General features: G+C 44.1%; 1 protein-coding gene across 2 annotated transcripts in view; it reads right to left on the bottom strand.

Annotated features, from left to right (window-relative positions):
• Window positions 1-19,324, bottom strand: part of DGKI (diacylglycerol kinase iota) — a 422,277-nt gene extending 402,953 nt beyond the window's left edge. For both annotated transcript variants that reach the window (XM_087860802.1, XM_045792572.2), the window contains exon 1: window positions 18,921-19,324. In XM_087860802.1, coding sequence (XP_087716928.1) covers window positions 18,921-19,324 — 404 coding nt within the window. The remainder of the gene's footprint in view (window positions 1-18,920) is intronic.
• Between the last annotated feature and the right edge of the window lie 263 nt (window positions 19,325-19,587).

The following is a 19,587-nucleotide window of genomic DNA, read 5'->3' as shown; positions in this document are numbered from 1 at the left end:
GTATGGGAGAAACACAGAGAAGGGAATCACAGATTTGCTGCAAGCCTGTGTCAGTTAACTACAAACTATGCATTAAGCTCTACGTACATATTTACCTTAATTTAAATAAATGTTATATTTACAAATGAAAACAAAAGTTGGTTCTAGTTAACTATGAGCTAGGCAGCAAGTTACACTTACATACTGCTTTTATTTAAGTAAATATGATATAAACTGAAACAAAAAGTTGGCTAACCCTCACATGCCTGCATTAGCACATCTCCAAAATGATGTGTACCACTGGCAAACCTATGCTCCAGAGCTGTCATGAAGAAATGTAATCACCCGAGACGTTCACCAGGTCTTCACATCATTCCATGGCAGATGGCACACACGTGATTTCGCGTGGCTGGAGTGCGGCAGTACCTTGCGTTTAGATAGGGTTTACAATCTACAGAGTGCGTACGTCATTCCGCGCAACCTCGACCATCATGCTGTGTAGTGGGTATCACCAGCTTAATTTTTCAGGTGAGGACAGTGGACTTCAGAGAGAGTGAGACCTATCCTAGGGTTAGCTAGTGACACACAAACAAGGTAACTCCATTTCTGAACACACACACACACACACACACACACACACACACACACACGGTAGCAGTACTTTCCAACGGGGATAGACAAAGACACATTAACAGACTTATTTTCTAATTTTATTCATGCCTTTGTCAACCTAGGACAGTGAAGAATAAATATGTTTGAAAGAAAGCTATCAGGGAAAAATATTTGAGGGTCCCTTTTTTTTTTTCATTTAAAACAAAAGCGGTTTCCCTGAGTAACATGGAAAGGAAAAGTTCTGCATCTTACAGTTTACTATTATCAAATCCAATTATGGCATTGTTTGGTAGTCTCTATATTATTAACAAGTAGGTTTGTTGAAAGGTAAACAAAGAGAGTTTTCTAATCTTAATCCTTAAATTAGTTTGCAGGCTGTGTCCCCACAACAGACAGGCCGTGTGGGCCTGTGGGCCCAAGACTAGCGCTATTCATCACTCTGTGTGGCCTTGTACCAAGCTCCTACTCCTTCCCGCATGTTTGATCTCCAAGTTGCTCTCTCTTCTACCCAATTTTGCTCTATTTTCCATTTATATGAGAAAAGTGATGAGTTTCCAGAACGCGGGGTGTGGGCCAGCTCTCAAGCCTTTTGCAATGCAATGTACATAATGCAGAGAATGAACTGGGCCTCGTCCTAATCCTTCAGGAGCAGGCATAAAAGCCGGGATACAGAATTGGTCACACTGACTTTCCACCACAATGCTGCACTCCATTTACTGAAGATTAGGTCTGAAAAGAGTATGCAGTTTGCAGCTGAAAGCAAATTTTTCCTGGCTGCAAAATTATCTGTATTTCTATTAACTGGTCCAGCCAATCCCTATTCATGTAATAGTGTTAGACAGTAACACAGTCCTCTGACAGTGAACAATGTTTAAGCTGCTCGGCTACTATTGTCTAATAAATTCAGAACACATATTTCTCTATTAATTTGTTCAATGCTTTCTAGGTATTGGAATCTAGAGGGGGGGAAAAAACTTTCCACTTCATTAACAAAATTTCAGTGATGTGATTTGGGGAGTTTCTCCAAACAGATTAGAAAGAAACTTCCCAAGGAAGGTGGGTAGGGGGATGGGGTTTAAGGAGGGCACTCATTGTGATGAGCGCTGGGTATTATATGCAAGTGATGAATCACTAAATTCTACCCCTGAAACTAATATATATATATTACACTATCTGTTAACTAACTAGAATTTAAATAAAATCTTGAAAGAAAACAAAAGAAAGTTCCCAGCTCTAAGACACCCTAAACTCCCAAATTTTCTCTATGGTTTACCTGGTTAGAACTTAGGACAATGTTGTCTAGCTACAGTATTAACTAATGACATCAAATCTAACTGCTTATTTACATGACTTTATGTAAAAATGAGTTTCAGGTTCAGGCTCTGAATACATCTCACATTCTCCTTACTCGATCTTTCCCAGATTTTCATGGATTTGAGATTCATCCTCCTTCTTCTTGTTCTCCTTCCTCCTTCCTCCTTCCTGTTGTCCCAGAGGCCTGAGAGGAGGATGGCTCTCAGTTACTGTGGCCACTGCTGAGAGAACAGGGATCTCCCTTCCCTCTTCATGCCCTGAGGGAGGGAAGGAGGGAGGGAGGGAAGCTCTTGTCCACTCTGGAAGGTTTCATGGCAGGGTAAGGAACACGTGCCACTTTTGCAGCAATGGCTTCTGCAGTAATAACAGTGTCTCCAGAAAGAGGAATTAGCAATGGATCTAGGAAGAACAAGGACTTTCCCACATTTGGGTCCAGAGCCTCAGCTCTCTGCCACCAAACCTCCAATGGCTCTCTGTTAACCACAAAATTCAAATCCTTCTGATGGCATTCAGGCTTTCTGTAATGAGCATTAAAGTTGCTTTTTTTGCCTCACCCTTCACTACGTACCTCCATGCTCAAAGCAAAATTATCCCACAATTCACATGGCTGCCCCAGCACACTATTAGTTTCCACCTCCCAAGTCCTTTCTCATACTGTCCCTCTGCCCGGCTTGTTTTCCATACCCGCCCTCCTTGTGCCCTCTCTCCTCTTGTTGGAATCCTACCAATCCTTCAAAGCCAATGTTTCAAGAAAACTCCCAAACAGAACTAACTTCTCTCCACCTCTTTGGTGTTTCTACAACCCAGAAATGATCATGTGCATCACTTTATGCCTACTGTTTACATTTTTTCAAGCTGCTGATGTCTAAGAGGTACAGAGTAAATATAACTCCTAGTAAAGATCCTCCATGTGTGGATTTCTGGGTAGTGGAGACTGCGGAAAGCTTTCATGCCAAAAAATTCAAATGGCTAATTTCAGGGGCTGTTGATAAGAGAGCAAAAGTAAATGGAATGTGTTCCAAAATTCTGCTTCTAGTTTGCCATTTGGAACCTAAAGGTACATTTCCTCCATTGAATTGGGGTTATGAACAAATTTACTTAGCTATCATCTCTTCCATCTTGAAGGCATGCTTAACCATTATCTGCTCTAGAAGATCTTTTTCCATTCTTCTATCTGATATAGGTGCCCTTCCTCTGGGGTCCCCTGACCATCCCTGAATCTTCGTACTTATCACTCTATATTGTTACAGGTCAATTCCCTGCCTCTCCCTCACTAGACCATAAATTCTTGATAACAGAACTTCTTACATCTCTTTTATTTCTAGCACTTAGCATAGTATTTGGCACACAGTAGGCACCCAACACATTTTTTATTTGTTTCCCCAATAAGTTATAGTTTGAATCAACTTTAAGGTAGAGATCATATGTTAGTCAACTCTGGATTCCTCAGAAAGGGCTTGAACAAGCGCTTTATGCATACAACATGTGAGTTTTCTATAACTATTCCTATAAAACGGGTAAGTTTTCATCCAGGGAACTGCTCGTGTTATAAAACATAGGTGAGAAAACCCAGTGATTCTCCCCTTGATGCCTTTTTTTTTAATACCTTTTCCTGATTTTCAATATCAAGACTTCAAAGAAAGCACTCGATGCGTGGGAGAGCCTCAGAGACCAGGGAGATTCATGTATTTCATTTCTCATGTTCTAAAGCTTCTCTTCTTTTCCATTTCTCATCATCCTCACAAATTATCTCACTCCCTTCAGCTGAGGATGCACATTACTCAGGTTATTTTTAGAATACCCTTGTGTGCAATATTGGCAGTTCAAAGCACCAGAGAGAATCCACACAAACACACAAGGATTCTCCTGGGGTTTTTGCTTTGTCCTTGAAGTTCTTTTCATAGTCTCCTAAGGTCTTGCCTGTAAGAACCAGGTGAGCCACATTAAAGGTTCAAGTCCATGCATTCACTTCCATGCCTCCCCGGTGAATTACAATAAATATTTATTGAAAGTGATGAGAACTAATGTTAAGAATAAAACAGAGCATAATAAGCAATTTCTGTGACACGGAACCTGAAGCTACACATTCTGTATTCCAAGTTCATACCCTGCATCTTGGACCATGCCCTTGCCAAATTTCAGGAATCTCCTGATGGAGATCTTCCCCCACCCTTCACTCTAACTCCAAATACAACAACTACAAGCTGGGTTAAGTATTCTTCATGGCAAGACAGCTGGTCTACCCAAAAGCCACAGAACTTGTTCCCTCCTGCACAGAGCTCTGTATATCTGGCAATTCACAGGAAGAGAAAGTTTCCAAAGAAAAGAGAGGACAAGTTTCCTGTCCTTACCTTTACAGAAATCAGTCACCACTCTAGTGAGGAGGGGAGGAACACATGACAAGCAAAATGATGGAGAACACCAAGAATGACTTTCCTCTTTTCCCTGTCTTCAATGCTCTCCTCTTCCTACTTATACCTCTGAGGTATAACTTCATAATTAGAGAACTAGACTTCTTAATTCAAGAACTGTATCATTCAATGTTGTCATTTAAGGATGACTGGCTAGAGGTTTCTAGGGGTTTGATAAATTAGTGTCTTGACGCTAATCTCTCAAAGCAGCACTGTTCAATAGACCTGTCTTCGGTGATGAAAATGGTTTGTATCTGTGCTGTTCAATATGGTGCCTACTAGTCACCTTGGCTATTAAGCACTTAATATGTGGCTAGTGTGACTGAGGAATTGGATTTCAAATTTAATGTATGCAATTTCTTCTGATAGGCACATGTGGCTAGTGTCTACTATATTGGGCAGCCCTCTCATCTAAAACAGTAACATGCTATCCTCTGGACAAATAAGTAATCTTTTTGGCCACCCAATATAGGTTTAGTCAAAGCACAGATGGATTTCTTTATAAGCTCTGTGTCAAAGCACTAAAAGAAAGTTCACCAGGGGCGCCTGGGTGGCTGAGTCAGTTAAGCCTCTGCCTTGGGCTCAGGTCATGATCCCAGGGTCCTCGGATCAAGCCCCATGTCAGGCTCTCTGCTCAGCGGGAAGCCTGCTTCTCCCCCTCCCTCTGCCTCTCCCCCTGCTTGTGCTTTCTCTCTCTCTCTGTCAAATAAACAAATAAAATCTCAAAAAAAAAAAAAAAAGTTCACCAAAACCTCACAGACAAATAGCTTAAGCCAGTTTTAGAAGGATTGACCACAGGCATTTCTCCATCAGCAGCAGGGTCAAGGGGAGGGCGATGTGGGCATAAGTCTGAAAAATAGAGATTATAGTAAATAGTTCTTAAGAGAGAGCTTGACATTTCTTATTTAGGAAAGAAGAGAGAAAGGGACTGAAGGAGGGAGGAGGGAGGGAGGGAGAAAAGGAAAAGGAATCTTGAATATTCTACAAGTGCTTGGTGTCTGAAATAAATATAAAACATGCCAAATAAACATTTAGCCAAACTGAAATGACAAACCTTAAGTGAAATGGCTGCAAACTAAGCTAGGCATTGGAAATTTCATCAGTAATTTGTCGAATTGGCAACCTAGATATTTGGCTTTTGGAACAAGTTTAACAGCAATTGGCCTGAACCCATGCTAATCCATACACTCATGGCAGCCAATGGCCACAGCAAGGGAACTAAGTCCCTAGAGCCGTACCTGTATACACACAGGTTGTGCCCTGCAGTAGGACACCCAGAGGAGGGGGGCAGGTGGAGACTGAAACTCACACTGAGTGCCAGCCACCACAGGCTAGATCCTGGCTCTGGGGCTGACCCAGCTCAGGAGTAAAGGAGGATTTTTATTAACTTGTCACTTAGACTTGGAACCTGTTTCTAATTCGAACAAAGACACCACATGTGATAGTGGTGATCCTGATTAGACCACACTTTTAGTTTACTGCTCAATTCTTATGAAGAAAGCCATGGATAAACCAGGGTGCTGTCCAATTAGGGACAGACAGAACAGTGGCTTTGCAATCACCTTTAGATAAGGGATTAACTGAAAAATAAAGGCGGAGATGGTTTAGTCTAAGGAAACAGAAATATGATACCTGACTTCACATACTTGAAGACCTATCATATAGAAAAAAAGGGGAGGGTTAATCTGAATAGCCCTAGAAATGCAAATGTAATGCCAATAGGCAAAAAATAAAGGAGTTGGGTTTAGCCTCAACGTGGAGGCAGCATGGTATCATGGGGAAAAATGTAAGCCTTGAGTGACTTAGAACTAAGTCTGAATCCTGATCCCATCAACTAATACCTCTTTGACTTGAAGCAAACTACTTCCCTCTGTGAGATTCAGTGTCCTCATTTGTAAAGTAGAAATAACTAATTCAGGCAGTTGTTGTGATAATTAAATAAGAAAGCAACAAAACAGGAGGCACAAAGTACCTAAGTCATGCTAAATATTCATTAAATGGTAATACCTTATTTTTCCCTATAATAAAAACTTTACAACAATTAGACGTAACACAGTATATGACTCTCCCTAATGTAGCCAAGAACTCCTGCTGTGGAATACAGTCACCAGCCTCTGCTGGTGGACCATTTGCCAATGACACTTTATCAATTAGGTTTTTGTTTTTGTTTTAACTTAAAGAGGAAGTTCATTGGGAAGATGTTGGATAGTTCATAATTAATCGAAAGACTGGGGGATCCATGCTTGGAATAGACAGCAGCAAGGGCAGCAGGAATTGTCCTACCAGGGTACTGCTAATGGATATGAACAAACTGGCACTCCCTTTGACAGCTTTTAAGAGGTCAAATCCAAAAGAGTCTGAATGTCCAGACTCAGGTCATATGCCCTAAGATAGTATCAGTGCAGTAAGGAAGCCAGCCATGACATCTTCCAAAGACCTCATTGGCCTCCATGGTGCAGAGCCAGGCAGCTTGACGTACAGTCCCACAAGACTGTACACAACAGGAGAGAGGTGGTTCCCAAGAGGAAAACAGGGCATATCTATACATTTATACTGGGATATACTGGGATATAGCACATGGCAATGTTTACGTGCACTGCCCAAGGAGTTCTCCTGACATTCAGATCCTGGCTCTGTTGCTTGATAGCTGTGAGGTCCTGAGATGGTACTTCATCACCCTGTGCCTCAGTTTCCTCTTCTGTAAAACGCTAAATAGTATTAGCACCTCCCTCATAAAGTCATTGTGAGAATTAACTGGAATAAAGTATGCAAATCACTTAGTGCAGTTCCCGGCACATATAATAAGACTTCAATAAATGTTGTTGTTGTTGTTGTTACTGGTAACATACTATTATAAATACTGGTTACTATTAATAATGCTGAGGATACACCACTGAGCACCACGGAAGTGCTTTTTCTGAAAGACATGGAGGCTCTTACTCCTCTGTGGCTTCATGGCAGGAGAGAAGTCAATGATTCCAGTCCTCTCCTTTCCACACCTCTTGACTTGATTTCTCCATGCAGGTTTCCTATAACACCAGAACTGCTTCACTAAAGCCGTTTTAAGTAACTGTAAAAAGTGCACCATGAAATATATGAGAAGCACTAATTGCTGGAGAGATGCTAAAAACAACTATACTAATGACCCCACACCACAGTGGGAGTAACTGTTCGCCATTTGTGGATTCATCCATGTATTATTTCTTCTGAACATTACTTCTAGTTCCTGGAAGAGGTACTTTGCCATAAATGGGAGGGCAATTTACTGGAAGTTAAAGACCAGCTTCCAAGCATCCCATCTGCTCCCGGAAAGAGGTATTTTCTCTCAAATGGCCTGGGGAGGGGACTGAGGGATGGTGGTGTGCAGCGCCCTCTTAGAAAACAGCAAAGTTTGCTCCCTTCACAACTCTCATGAAGCAGTTCACTAAAGAAAGTATGTTTGTCTTGATACACATACATTTCACAACAGTCTATATAAGCTAGAGCAGAGATGACAGAAATGCCTGGAAAAGCAGGGTCATGGGCTTCCACGCACACGATCATGCAGCTTTCAAAATTAATGAGAGTGCAATCAGAAAAAAAAATACCACCTGACAGCTCTGTAATTGGACCATCTCCTCTTCTACACACATAACTAGAGAAGAATCACACACAGCCATGTCTTAGAAACATGCCTTCCTCTATACTCATATGCTTTTTGCTGATAAAACTAAACTCCAAGACTTATGTTAGCGTGTACCGTCTTTTCTTTTATCTTCATTTTTAAGCGCCTTCAGTTGCCAGCAAAATCTCAATACAATGAAATCTTGTCCATGATCCAACTCCTTGCTGGAACCAAATTATATTCTATATGTCATGTTACTTCAAAAACTTAGAATTCTAAATTATCCAGAACATTCCATGGAGACGTTCTCAGTGAATGTCAAATACGACCTCAAAAGCATACCTGTTTGGCAGTCGTGTTTTCTGGAGACACTTCCAAATCCTTAAAAGTGCAAGGAGCTTGTGCGTGCTGCGCAATCTTGGCCACAAACCACGGGAGTTTGGTGCTTAGGTAATTAGCTACATGGCATTTTCTCCACATATTCAGCAAATGTGTTGAGGTGCCCACTTCTCCCCCTAAAATCCCGGAGCCACAGGAGCACATGTTATATGGAGACGTGAGACGCGGTTGCCGTAAAAATGAAATGCTATTCTTGGAATACCTATGTCATGACTCGAACTGAATCTCCTTTACAATGAAATGGCTGCCGCTTAGCAACTAAATGCAAAGGAAGAGCCTGCATATTTCTCTCTCTCTCTCTTTTTTTTTTTCCCCACCCAGAAGGAGGATTAAACATAAACCATCCCGCTGGTGGTTTCACGTTTTGAATCTACAGAAAGAGTAAATGAGGTTGACCATGAGGTCATCCTCCTTGTCAATGCGATATGGGTTTGATATGCCGGCCAGTGACTGATTCCAACTTTGTCCGTCGTGACTGACAACGGAGATAAATTCAAGTAAATAAAATTAACAAAAGGGAGATGTTGCTATGGACCCTCCCAGAGAGCGAAGCACAGTAAGCAGCGCCCCAAAGTGAAAAGAACATGGGAGTTCACATCCAAAAGCTAGCCTAAGCCTGGCAGGGCCCCTTAATGGCTCGTGGCTTTGGGATACTCACTCAGTGGTCACGCCAGTTTCCTGAAATGTACAACGGCTACGGAACCTACCCCACCTGTTGCTTAAGATCGTTCTGACGGTAAAATTAGATCAAGTACATGAAAGCAGGTTATAAATGGTAAAGCCCGAAAAGCGCCACACACATTTTTATTATAAGTACTTATATTTAGTCAGTATTAACAGTGCAAGAAATCTCCAGAAATCTGTCTTTAAAAAAAAAAAAAAATCCCTTAGATTTTGTTATAATTCCACACTGGCTCATAGAAAGCTTCTGTTTTAATCTTTAAATAGCTTTGTCGTTTATTTTTGAACTAGAGATTTATTTTGCTAAGAAATTCTGAAGGTTTTCTTCAAATGGGAAAGAATGACTCAGGTTTTTAAAATCATGCTTTGGAACTTTCTAGGTGACTCTAACAGCACGCATGCATATACTTATGAATTCTGGAGGGTGTAGTTCTGAATAAACTTATACTGCAAGTACTTTCTGCCTGAAGAGGCCCTCCAGTCAAAGGTGAAGACTCAACTCTCCTAAGAATACTTATTAAAAAAAAAAAATCAAATAATGCTTACTGTGCTATTTCAACCACATAAAGTACACATAAATCAGTGCTAACTTCTTCACTGGACCCCAAGCCATTGTACTGTTAACCACTCCTGTCAAGTCCCACTCTGCTTCCAAAAAATCACAAGGTCTTGTACTGGAAGTAGAATTTAAAGGAGGGGGCACGTCCTGGGCTGTAACCCCTGCAAATCATTTCCCCGCCCCAGGAACCTGGGTTTATTCCCCCATCTCAGGCAATGGAAAATTCATATAGTTGTAGAAAGAGCCACCAAGGAAAGCTTGATCCCGGCCCACCTACAGTTGCTGGTAGCACGGAGCTCTTCACAGGGCTGAGTCCATGCCTGGACAAGGAAGGAATTCTTGCTCTGTCGGCCAATCAACCTGTCTCTCTGTCCTGTGGCAGGACTGGCTGGACTCACCAAAATGAGGGGCCCACAAGTCTCTCCTCCCAGGGGATGTTAGTCTGATAAACCATCAGATGGTGAAAATAGGGCTATTGGCACACGGGCAGTGGGAAAGGTTGAAAGAAGAACTAGAGTGAAAAGCTGCATTAGGAAAGTGATAGGCAAATAGGGGCAAGGATCTTAACTCTGCCATTTCACTAGCTTGGTGACCTCAGGCCACTTGCTCAAACTCTAAGCTTCAATACTCTTGTCTGTAAAATGGAAGTAATAATAGTCCCGACTTCAGTGAGGCTTAAATGAAATATTATCTATAAAATGTTTAGCAGCTCTTGGCACAGAGTAAACACTTAATAAAATCAGTACCTTATACTGACTAATAGTCACAAGTAGGTAGTTAAGTAAATTAACACTTGCAGTCCAAGTCTGAACCCTAAAAAGAGCTTGTTTCTTCTCTTACCTGTGCTGCACAAAAACTTTGCAAGTCTGTGAGCTGTCCTCACTGCCTCGGGGGAGGTCTGTCAGAGGCCACCGGGAAGGACAGGGACAAGTGGTATCTGCTGGTTTGGAAGTCATTGTGAGAAAAGGCAGGGTAGACCAGGAAGGCTCAGCGGCCCCATGGGTGTTCACTCTGCCAGGGAAGATCACGCTGTAAGGCTTCTGGGGTTCAAGGTTTTTCCACTTCCTGTCTTACTTTAGATGCTGAGGACAGTGCTTCAATTGGAGAGAGACAAAAATATGCCATAGCTTAGTCTTTGCATGGAGAGGGGGCCAATTTAAAAGGAAGAAACTGTTTTAAATCAGGCTCTTTTCTCAAAAACCCCTACAGGGAATGCTCTCTGTCTGAGAGAGATTGCCTCAAAACTGGTTATATACGTAAGGACAGTGACGAGAACACAGTTCTTTCAGTTTGAAGAAGGCTCCAGAAGTTTGTCTCAAAAGTGATATGTGGAACCCTTTCCAACTGCTTCTACATAAGCTTATATAAAGCCCCCTTTCATCTTTAAACAAATTGCTTTCAAGTGTTTTTAAAACAAAAATGTATTTTTCCATAGGATTTTTGACATCTTTCTGATATACAAAGGGATGACACATTTTTAAAAATATACTTTGGACTTTTCAAGGAGTCTTTTTTCTGGCTATTTCCTGAAAATCTACATGATACACAAAAGCAACCAAACTGCCTTTCCTTTGCCTTTTGTAGAAAAAAAAAAAAAATTAACTTCCTCAGTACTTACTCCACAGTTCTGAGCCAGCTTTATTTGTTCAACAAATATTTAATAATCACCTACAATTTTAAAAAGTAAATTCTGTGGTTTGGCCTGCTTGGGAAAACAGACAGAACATCCCAGAAGCCTAAGCCTTCCATTTCTAAAATAATCCAGGACAGGTAGCATCTGGGAAGCTTTCTCTCTGATGGCCAGGACAGGGCGGCTGGCCATTGTCTGGCCACACAAAGCAGACACCATCGAGCCAGGCTAGAAGAGACATAACCTCTGTCCCTGGTGACAACTCTATTTCTAGGACCTCTGTCTTTATCTACTTATCTATTCCTGACACTTGAAGCTCTCAGACCCCTGTTACCCAATCCTCCATGTCCGGCTTCCTGCTCCTAAATGACCGGTTTGGGAGCGTGGGCCCCTGTGGCTCTGCACACTCACCTTGCCCATCTTCTCTGACCTTGGCTTCCTGCCCGCTCCAATTCCCACAGCACTCAGAGGCGGCGTGATCCCCTTCACGCCCTCTGGTAAGAGTCAACTCATTTTTAATAAGTTGTGAAAGGAAACGTACATATTCTATACCTCAGTAAATGCCAAAACCTATAAACTAAATTTCCTAAGTATCAGGCTATCTTATTTTCATATTATCTGAATAATTTTATTGGTAGTGACTGAAATTTGACTACTGTTCAACATTTTGAAGAATAATAAGCAAATCTCCTTAATTGGACTTAAGTATGAAAGACACCACTCTAACACACACTCACAGCTTACTTTGTGACAGGGAGCATTATGAGTCTTAACCTTCCAACAATCCCACCAGCTGGGGTATTCCTATCACTACAATTGTATAGATGAAGAAATTAAGGCACAGAGAGATTAAGTACCTTGCCTGAGGTCACACAGCAGGCAGAGACAGATAGAGAACTGAACCCCGGTGGTAGGGCTCTAGAACCAGGGCTATTCCACCTGTCTCTCATGACATTGAAGAGTAAGAACAATGAGATTTGGTTGCAGTTTAATTCTTACTGTTTTAAGCTTTGATTGTTTCCCCATTCCATTCAGCAAGTCAGACCATTAATGTTATAGCTTATATCAACATTGGTTCTTATCAGAGCATCATTTACGAATCCGAAAATCTAACAGCAAATCTCCACTTAAGCAAAATGCAGGAAGGTTAAGGACTACAGAAGTCCCTGTCAGAAAGCTGTTGCCTTCAAAAAACAGTGTTTGCTCCATTTCCGAGGCTCACAAAACCTCAGGGCTGGAAGGAAAGACCATGAAAATTCATCTGCAAAGGCCCTTCTTCCCCCTTTTACCCAAGCACAGTCCCCTCCCTCAGCCAGTGCACACACACCTGATGATCTGATTTTCTCTAGAAGACCAGAGCAGTGCTTGTGTCCCCTCCCTTTGAACTCTGAGGGTGTCAGGTCATTCACGTGCTCTAAATGTACGTGAATAAAAAGTAGCTGGCACTTTTTTGAAGGATTTGTTATTGAGTGAGTGAAAAACAAAACAAAAGCTAAGAGTCACTAAGTCAACAAAGGAATTCTTCCTAAAATAACTTTTCCACCCAAGGTGGAAACTCAGGTGAGCTGCAAGGGCAGAGTGAGGGAATACGGCACGGGGGCCGCTGGTGTCACAACCTGGGGCTGGCCGGAGAGCAGTCAGGACAGATTCCAGAAACGTGGGGTAGCCGTCTCTCTGGCGCTCTAAGTTCTAATCACAGATAAAGAAGTCCACAGAAAAATTCCCCGAGGAGGAAATCAATGATGCCCCCTTGGAAAGGGATGAGACAGACAGAAAGAGAGCCAGGGAGCTAATTAGTGCTACTCAGAAGGCAAATTAAGGCCTTTTCTTTGACACGCCGCAAATAGCTGGTTAAGTAAGAGCTCTGCCACCCCTCTCCAGGCTCCACCAGCGGGCTGAACGGCTGACGCAGGTACTCACACAGGAAGCTGTAAACAGAAACACAGTTCTGGGCTGTTGGACAACGTGTAAATGAGAAAAAGGCAAACCTTTCTTTCAGTAGAAAGGAAAATCACGACTGAGATGGACAAGGAATGGTAAGAGTAGTGGTTTATTTAAAGAAGGCAATTAAATTCCCTCATCCAATAAATATTTATCCAACACCTCCTGAGTAGTAAGAACAGGACTCAGAGAGTCAAATGGGAAGGTGCGATCTGCATCTTCAAAGGAGCTAACAACCTAGCAGGGAATAATAATAATTGGAAAAGTTAACTCTGTGCAAGGTGCTGTGCAGAGTCCTTTGCATAAAGTAACTCAGGCAATTCTCATCACAAACCTCGAAGGTAGGTATTAGGATTACCCCATTTTAGAGAGGAATATGACGAGCCTAAAAGGGGTCATATAACATGCCCAAGACCAGCTAGAAGGCACTGGGTTCAAATCCTAGTCTAATTTCCACAGCAGAAAATTATAATGAAGCCTGAACCCAGCTTTCTGAAAGTGCCACATGAGGACATGGGAAGACCCACCACCTATCACAAAAAGTGGACACTTAGGAGCTTAATCCTCAAGAGGAGTTTGCCTGGTGAACAAGCCAGAGACGAATTATGGGGGCATTATGTGCAAGCAGACATAACTTGGCATTTTAATTTCTTTAACCTTCTTCTACATTGCATGCGTTTGCTCTTGCAATAGGCATAACATTCCAACCAGTCCAAACAATTCCAACAGTTCAAATAGTTCCAGCCAGTTCAAACAATTTGAAATTAGTCCATTTTTATAGTTATTTCATCCAAATTAAATTTCAAAGAAAAAAAGAAAAGAAACCTGCAGCTTAGACTTTCTCTCCTTACCTTCGTCCCTCGGTTATCCACCATTAATGGGGAGTAACTACTGTCCTAAAACTAAAATTATGGGGTTTCAGAAAAAGTAATTAGGATCAGTGTTATCAACGTAAACCCAAGTAAGAAAGTAAATGTCATGTCAACATCTAGGCAATGGTCCTTCCAGATACTTCCAGTTTCACACAGTGAATGCCTCTGAGCCCACTCCAAGAACAACTCAGGGTTGCCGAAAGGATGTGCATCCCAGAGCCCAGCCCAGTCAGGCAGGGAAGGTGCAGCTAGCCTGGGCCCTTGCTGGGAGTCCTCATTTTCTCATCTTAGAGAGTGAAATGTTCCAAAGAGCTAGCTCTAGTCTAATTTAATTTGACCCTATGAGGCAATGCTGTTGTTGCCACAACAGAAATGAACACCCGCAAAACTCCCTTCAACTCCTCCTCCCCCTGATGCCACGGGGTCCAATGCTGTCACTCTCCCATGTAAAAACCAAGCCTCTGAAAGACCAACTAGAGCAGATTAAGTACTCTGGACGATAGTTCAAGCTCAATCTTGCCCACTCGGTGTCCTGATTGAGGAAGTCCACATTCAGCCAAGTCCTAAGTAAATATTGAGGAAGGAAACATCAAATTAGAACCAAAGTTTCCATCTGATCCTGAAGGTTCTAAATAGTGAACAAATGCATAAAACATAAAATAAATAAAATCGATGTACAAAGGAGGATGCCGCACACTGGTACCCAGGAGAAGAAAAGGTCCCCCCACATGACTGATTCTCGTGCGAGGAAGAGGAGTGTTCATGCAGTCCTATTTGGCTTTCTACATCCCACTGGTCTTTCTTATAATCACATAATCTTGCTTTGCAGGACAAAACAAAAATGGAAATACTATAGAACAAATCGTTTTTTACGGGGTTGTCTAACCTAAGGACTTTAATCCTTCCTGCCGGCTCCTTCTATCGTATACCAAAATCTCCCTGTAAGGAGAGTTTGGCAGTTCCATTCTGGTGCACAAGTAGAGAAGCTGAAGCATACCATCAACATCTTAGAGGTAATGGTATTTGCCCAGGCCTTCTTACCAGTGAAATCACACCTCATCGTTTATTTTGGGCTGCTCAAGGAGGTACACACAGGCCAGTTCTTCACTGGATCTAGGTTCACCTACACAAAATCTGTGTAATTTTTATTCAAAGGCATATGAAACTCTAACAGGGGTATCTTCATAATGATGGCAGGTGTCATGTAGGTGGTCTTGTTCTAAGAAGCAAAACCAATATACGTTTTGGTGATCATGGATTTATATTCATTTTTATTTCTGAAATAGTGGAGAGATTCCTTAAAATTATATAGCCAAAGGGATATGATCCAATGTGTGTAAGAGACAATATATAATGACCTGTGGCATATTACAGAGAAGGTGAAAGAACAGCTCACACTGCACGCACGCGCGCGCGCACACACACACACACACACACACACACACACATACCCTTAAACACATATGGAGAGACTTTGAACCTGCAATGAATGTTTAGGGAAGCAGAACGTGGTCTAAAGAGACAGCCCTTTAGAGTCAGATCTGGGTTTCCATTCTGCCTCCTATCCAAGCTCTCTACCTCAAGTTCATTGTCTATAAAATAGAAAGAACCATAATCACACCACGGGACTATCATGACAAGTAAATAGGATGGCATATGCCATAGTACTTCACTGCAGTGCCTGGTACACAGGAGACAATAAATACCAGCTACCCTCTCCTTCCCCTCCCCTGTGTATTTCTGAAAGCCTTTTTTTTTTTTTTTTTACTAACTTAAATGGGAATTACAGCAGTTAAAAAAAAAAACAGTTCCTACACATTATATAGTCTTTGGCACATATGTATCATGTCGCAGAACCATAATTTGCAAAGAAAAAGGAAGTAGTAATTTTAAGAGAAAAGTACCAGCTCACTTGCACTCCCTTCTAAAACCTTTAGCTTTACAGTCTACAGAGACTATTTGCTCTAGGGGAGCAGAATCTGACATAAAGGAAAATTCCTCATGGGAAAAATGGTTCCCCAAAAAAAAAAGCCAAGAAAGAAAAGATAATGAGGGGAAATCTAGGGGTATATAAAGGAGTTTATTTTACTTAACAAAGTAAAAGTCAAGCAAAATGAATAATCTGCCTCCAGAAATGGTTATTTAAAGGCTTTTTGTAAAGGGCTCCAGTTCCTAAAAAGACAGGAGTCACTGCATATGCCCACCCACTCCTCATTTATTTTTAAAATCTAGCTTATATGTTCCTTAGCAACAGAAGGAGCAGATGAGACCCCCCTACACACACGCACACGCACACCCTCTCCCAAAGCCCCCTTCTTCTTTCCTGTCAAGTGTCATTCTGCAAATACCCATGTTCTGCAAAAGATATTTTTTACCTACCTGCACATCTCCTCTTCCCCACCTCAAACGACCCCCCTTCCACAAGCACCCATACTTCACTCACCAAGCGAACCGCTTTGCTCAGACTCCATCCTGTGAGGTATTCCCAACCTCTCTCCACGAACTCCCACCAGGCACTGTCCTTGGGCACCCCCAGAAGTGAGGCGGCGTGAGGAGCCAATGCCCAACTCCAGCCAGAGCTGTCCTTTCCTCCCAGACCACTTACTAACCCACCGGCAAAATGGTCAAGGCGCAGCTACGTCTGAATCCAGCTGGAATGGCGGCCATGGCGAGTGCGGAGGCCATTCACCATGCCTCTAAAAAAATAGTAATGAAAATGGAGACACTCTGCGTGTTACCCGGGGTAAACATGCGCCAGGTGAAATCACTTATTTTTCACTCGCTTCCCTCTGACTTTGGGACCACCTGGCCTTGTTTGGCTGGGCACTGCTTATGAGCTCAAAGATCAATTGTTCAGCCTTGGGGGGAAAACAGGGCAGCAATCCTCAGATATTAACGTGCTTAAGCATTGCCTGAGGAGGCTGTTAAAAACTCCCACCCACAGACTGATTTTGTAAGTCTGGGGTGGCAGGCATTTTTAACCAGCCACCTGAGGTGAGGCTGAGGCAGGTGATTCCCTGAATTGGAGATTGTAAAGCTTTATTTAAAAGGGAATGTTCACAAAGTGGGATCCACCTCTCTGGATCGTAAGGCAAATGCAGTATTATTATTCCTTTATTTTAAAAATGCTGTGTCCATGTCTACGTTTGTGTGTGCACACACTTACACAGGCATGTGCGAGCGTGCAATCCAGAAAGCCCTGTCCCGCTCACACGGTACCCGGGTGCAGGAGACAGGCTCAGAGGATAACCCCTGCCAAGAGGCAAGCTGAAATGATCTCCCTTGCAAACCCTTGCTTTGCGGCCCTACCTGGTGTAGTGAGGAGTCTGATGAATACCAGGAGCGCAGGAGAGTTTCTCAGCTCAGGAGCCCAGACCCAAAATGCACTCAATGTAATCAACCCCCCAACTCACAGTTCCTAAATTAGGCTGAATGTAGTCCCTGTTCCCCGAAGGGCCAGGTAGGCCATCATTACTAGGAAGTAGAACTGCCTGTGTCCTAGCGTACCTCCCTAGAGCTACCCCACTCTCCAGCACCTGTCTATTTTTAGAAACCAAAAAATATAAAGATTCATTTGATCCTGATCTATGTGAGTAAAAGAGCAAGTCAAGTGGGAAACTCCCTCAATGCACAGTGAACAAAATGCACGCGAGGGACGCGGGAGCTACACCCTCACCGGGAAGACCGTTTCCGAGTCATCGGAAGCCAACCAACACTTAGACACAGAGCACATGCCCTTGTGCCTGGGGCCTCCTGTCCAGGCAATGCCTGCGGGGATCCCAATGATTCACGCACATGCCCCCATAAATACAACACACACCCTCACAAACCCACACACCTCTGTCATCTGCTTTTGCTTACATAACAGCACATGGTGTGGCAGGCTTAATACTTTATATGGGTTTCTGGAAAGGACTGCTGGCTCAAGGGAGTAGGGTCACAATAATGTTTTTACTGACCCCTTTTCAAGAAATGCTCAAAGCCCTAGCAAGTGCAAATTTTTGTAATTCTATGCTTATGTATGATCCTGACTTTAAAACTAATAAAACAGTAAGGATAGTCTCTGAAACTCTGAACCTCTCCAAATCTTTATCCTTGCCTGGGGATGGGGGTGGGGAGGTGCAGCGGAGAACCTACTGAATCCTCATTTCTCATTTTTAGATCCTGAGACAATATGGGGTAATCTTTTATCATAATTTGGTGGCCATTTATCCTACACTGTCCTTGTCTCACAAACGCATCCATGGTCCCATTCTCGCACTCACCCCTGGCTTGCCAGTGGGTTCCCCACCTCCTCCTGCTGGGTATAGCCAGGGGAGGGGGAGAGAGCACATGTACAGGTAACCCCCTAACCAGCTGGGTATCTACAGACTTAGATGCACATCGACCCTTCCTTCATGGGAGATTTCGGTGCAGGGCCAAGTTCCCTAAGGGTTTCTCTTCAGTACAGTCCTGTTCTAGCCTGCCTGTACGGCGATCTCAACTACCAAGTTAGTGCCAAAGGTTCATCCAAGGAAATCTAGAATGTAGGGGGAGTGGTTTATAGATGACACCGGCTTAGGGACAACTTTGAAGACTTCTCTCAAGAAAGCGAGGCATCTCCATCTGTGTCTGCACCCTCCCCCCCCTTTCCGGCGCACACGCGAATTTTCCTTGTTGTTCTGACCTCAGGGACCCAGTCCTCTGTCCTGTTCCAGAGGGAAAGCGGGCGCTCCTAGCTTCCCTCCAGCCCAGAATGCTGGGATGAGAAGAGACTACATCTCCCCACAAGGGGGAGAGAGGAAGAGAGAGAAAAAGAGACAGCGAGCCAGAGAGCCAGGTGCCCCCAACTCCGGGGAAGCGCCTCTGTGAGGGACAAGAGCGGGTCTCAGCCCCGCGGCGGCACCTGTCTCCCCGCCGCCTCGGCTCGCGCGCCTACCTGTAAGAGACCTGCTTCCGGAAAGTTAAGTTCCTCAGCTTCTCCTCCAGCGCCTCGTCCTTCTCCTTCGGGCCGGCGGCCGCGGGCTCTTCCAGGGCAGCGGCCCCCACCGCCGCCGCTGCCCCAGCGCCCCGCGGGTCCGAGCCGCCCTCGGCGCCCAGGCAGCAGCTCCCGGCGCCGCTTCCGCCGCTGCTGCTGCCGCCCGTCGCCCCCTTCTCCTCTCCCGCCGAGGAGCTGGGGTTCATGGCGACCGCTCCGGCGGCCGCGGAGGGAGCCGAGGCGGCGGCGCTGCAGAGGCCGGGCCGGCTGACGGCGCGGGCGGCGGCCGCCACTGCAGGAGAGCGAGCAGGTCCGCGCGCCGCTGGCAGGGGCAGCAAATGGCAGCCCCTTCCCGCAGCATCCATCCGCGGCTGCACCGCACCGGAGCATTGTGGGAAACTCCGTGCCTCCACTCCCCCTCCCCGACCAATCAGAGGCTATCTCCCTCCGCCCCCCTCTGCCTCCCCTCTGCCAACCCGCGCCCTCCGGCCCCCCTGGCCTTTTCCTAAATCGGGGGCACGAGCCAGAACTGAACCTGAACTCCGCCCTGAGGCGTCGGGCTGCGGGAGAGGAGGACAGAGGGAGGGGACGGGGAGCCGCCCGGGCGCGGGGCGCTGGGCACGAGCCC

Source organism: Ursus americanus, chromosome 3, assembly GCF_024610735.1.
Source record: "Ursus americanus isolate L20-20 chromosome 3, mUrsAme1.1.p, whole genome shotgun sequence".
NCBI lineage: Eukaryota > Metazoa > Chordata > Mammalia > Carnivora > Ursidae > Ursus > Ursus americanus.
The sequence above is the reverse complement of the archived record's forward strand: the minus strand, read 5'-3'. Positions and strand labels throughout refer to the sequence as shown.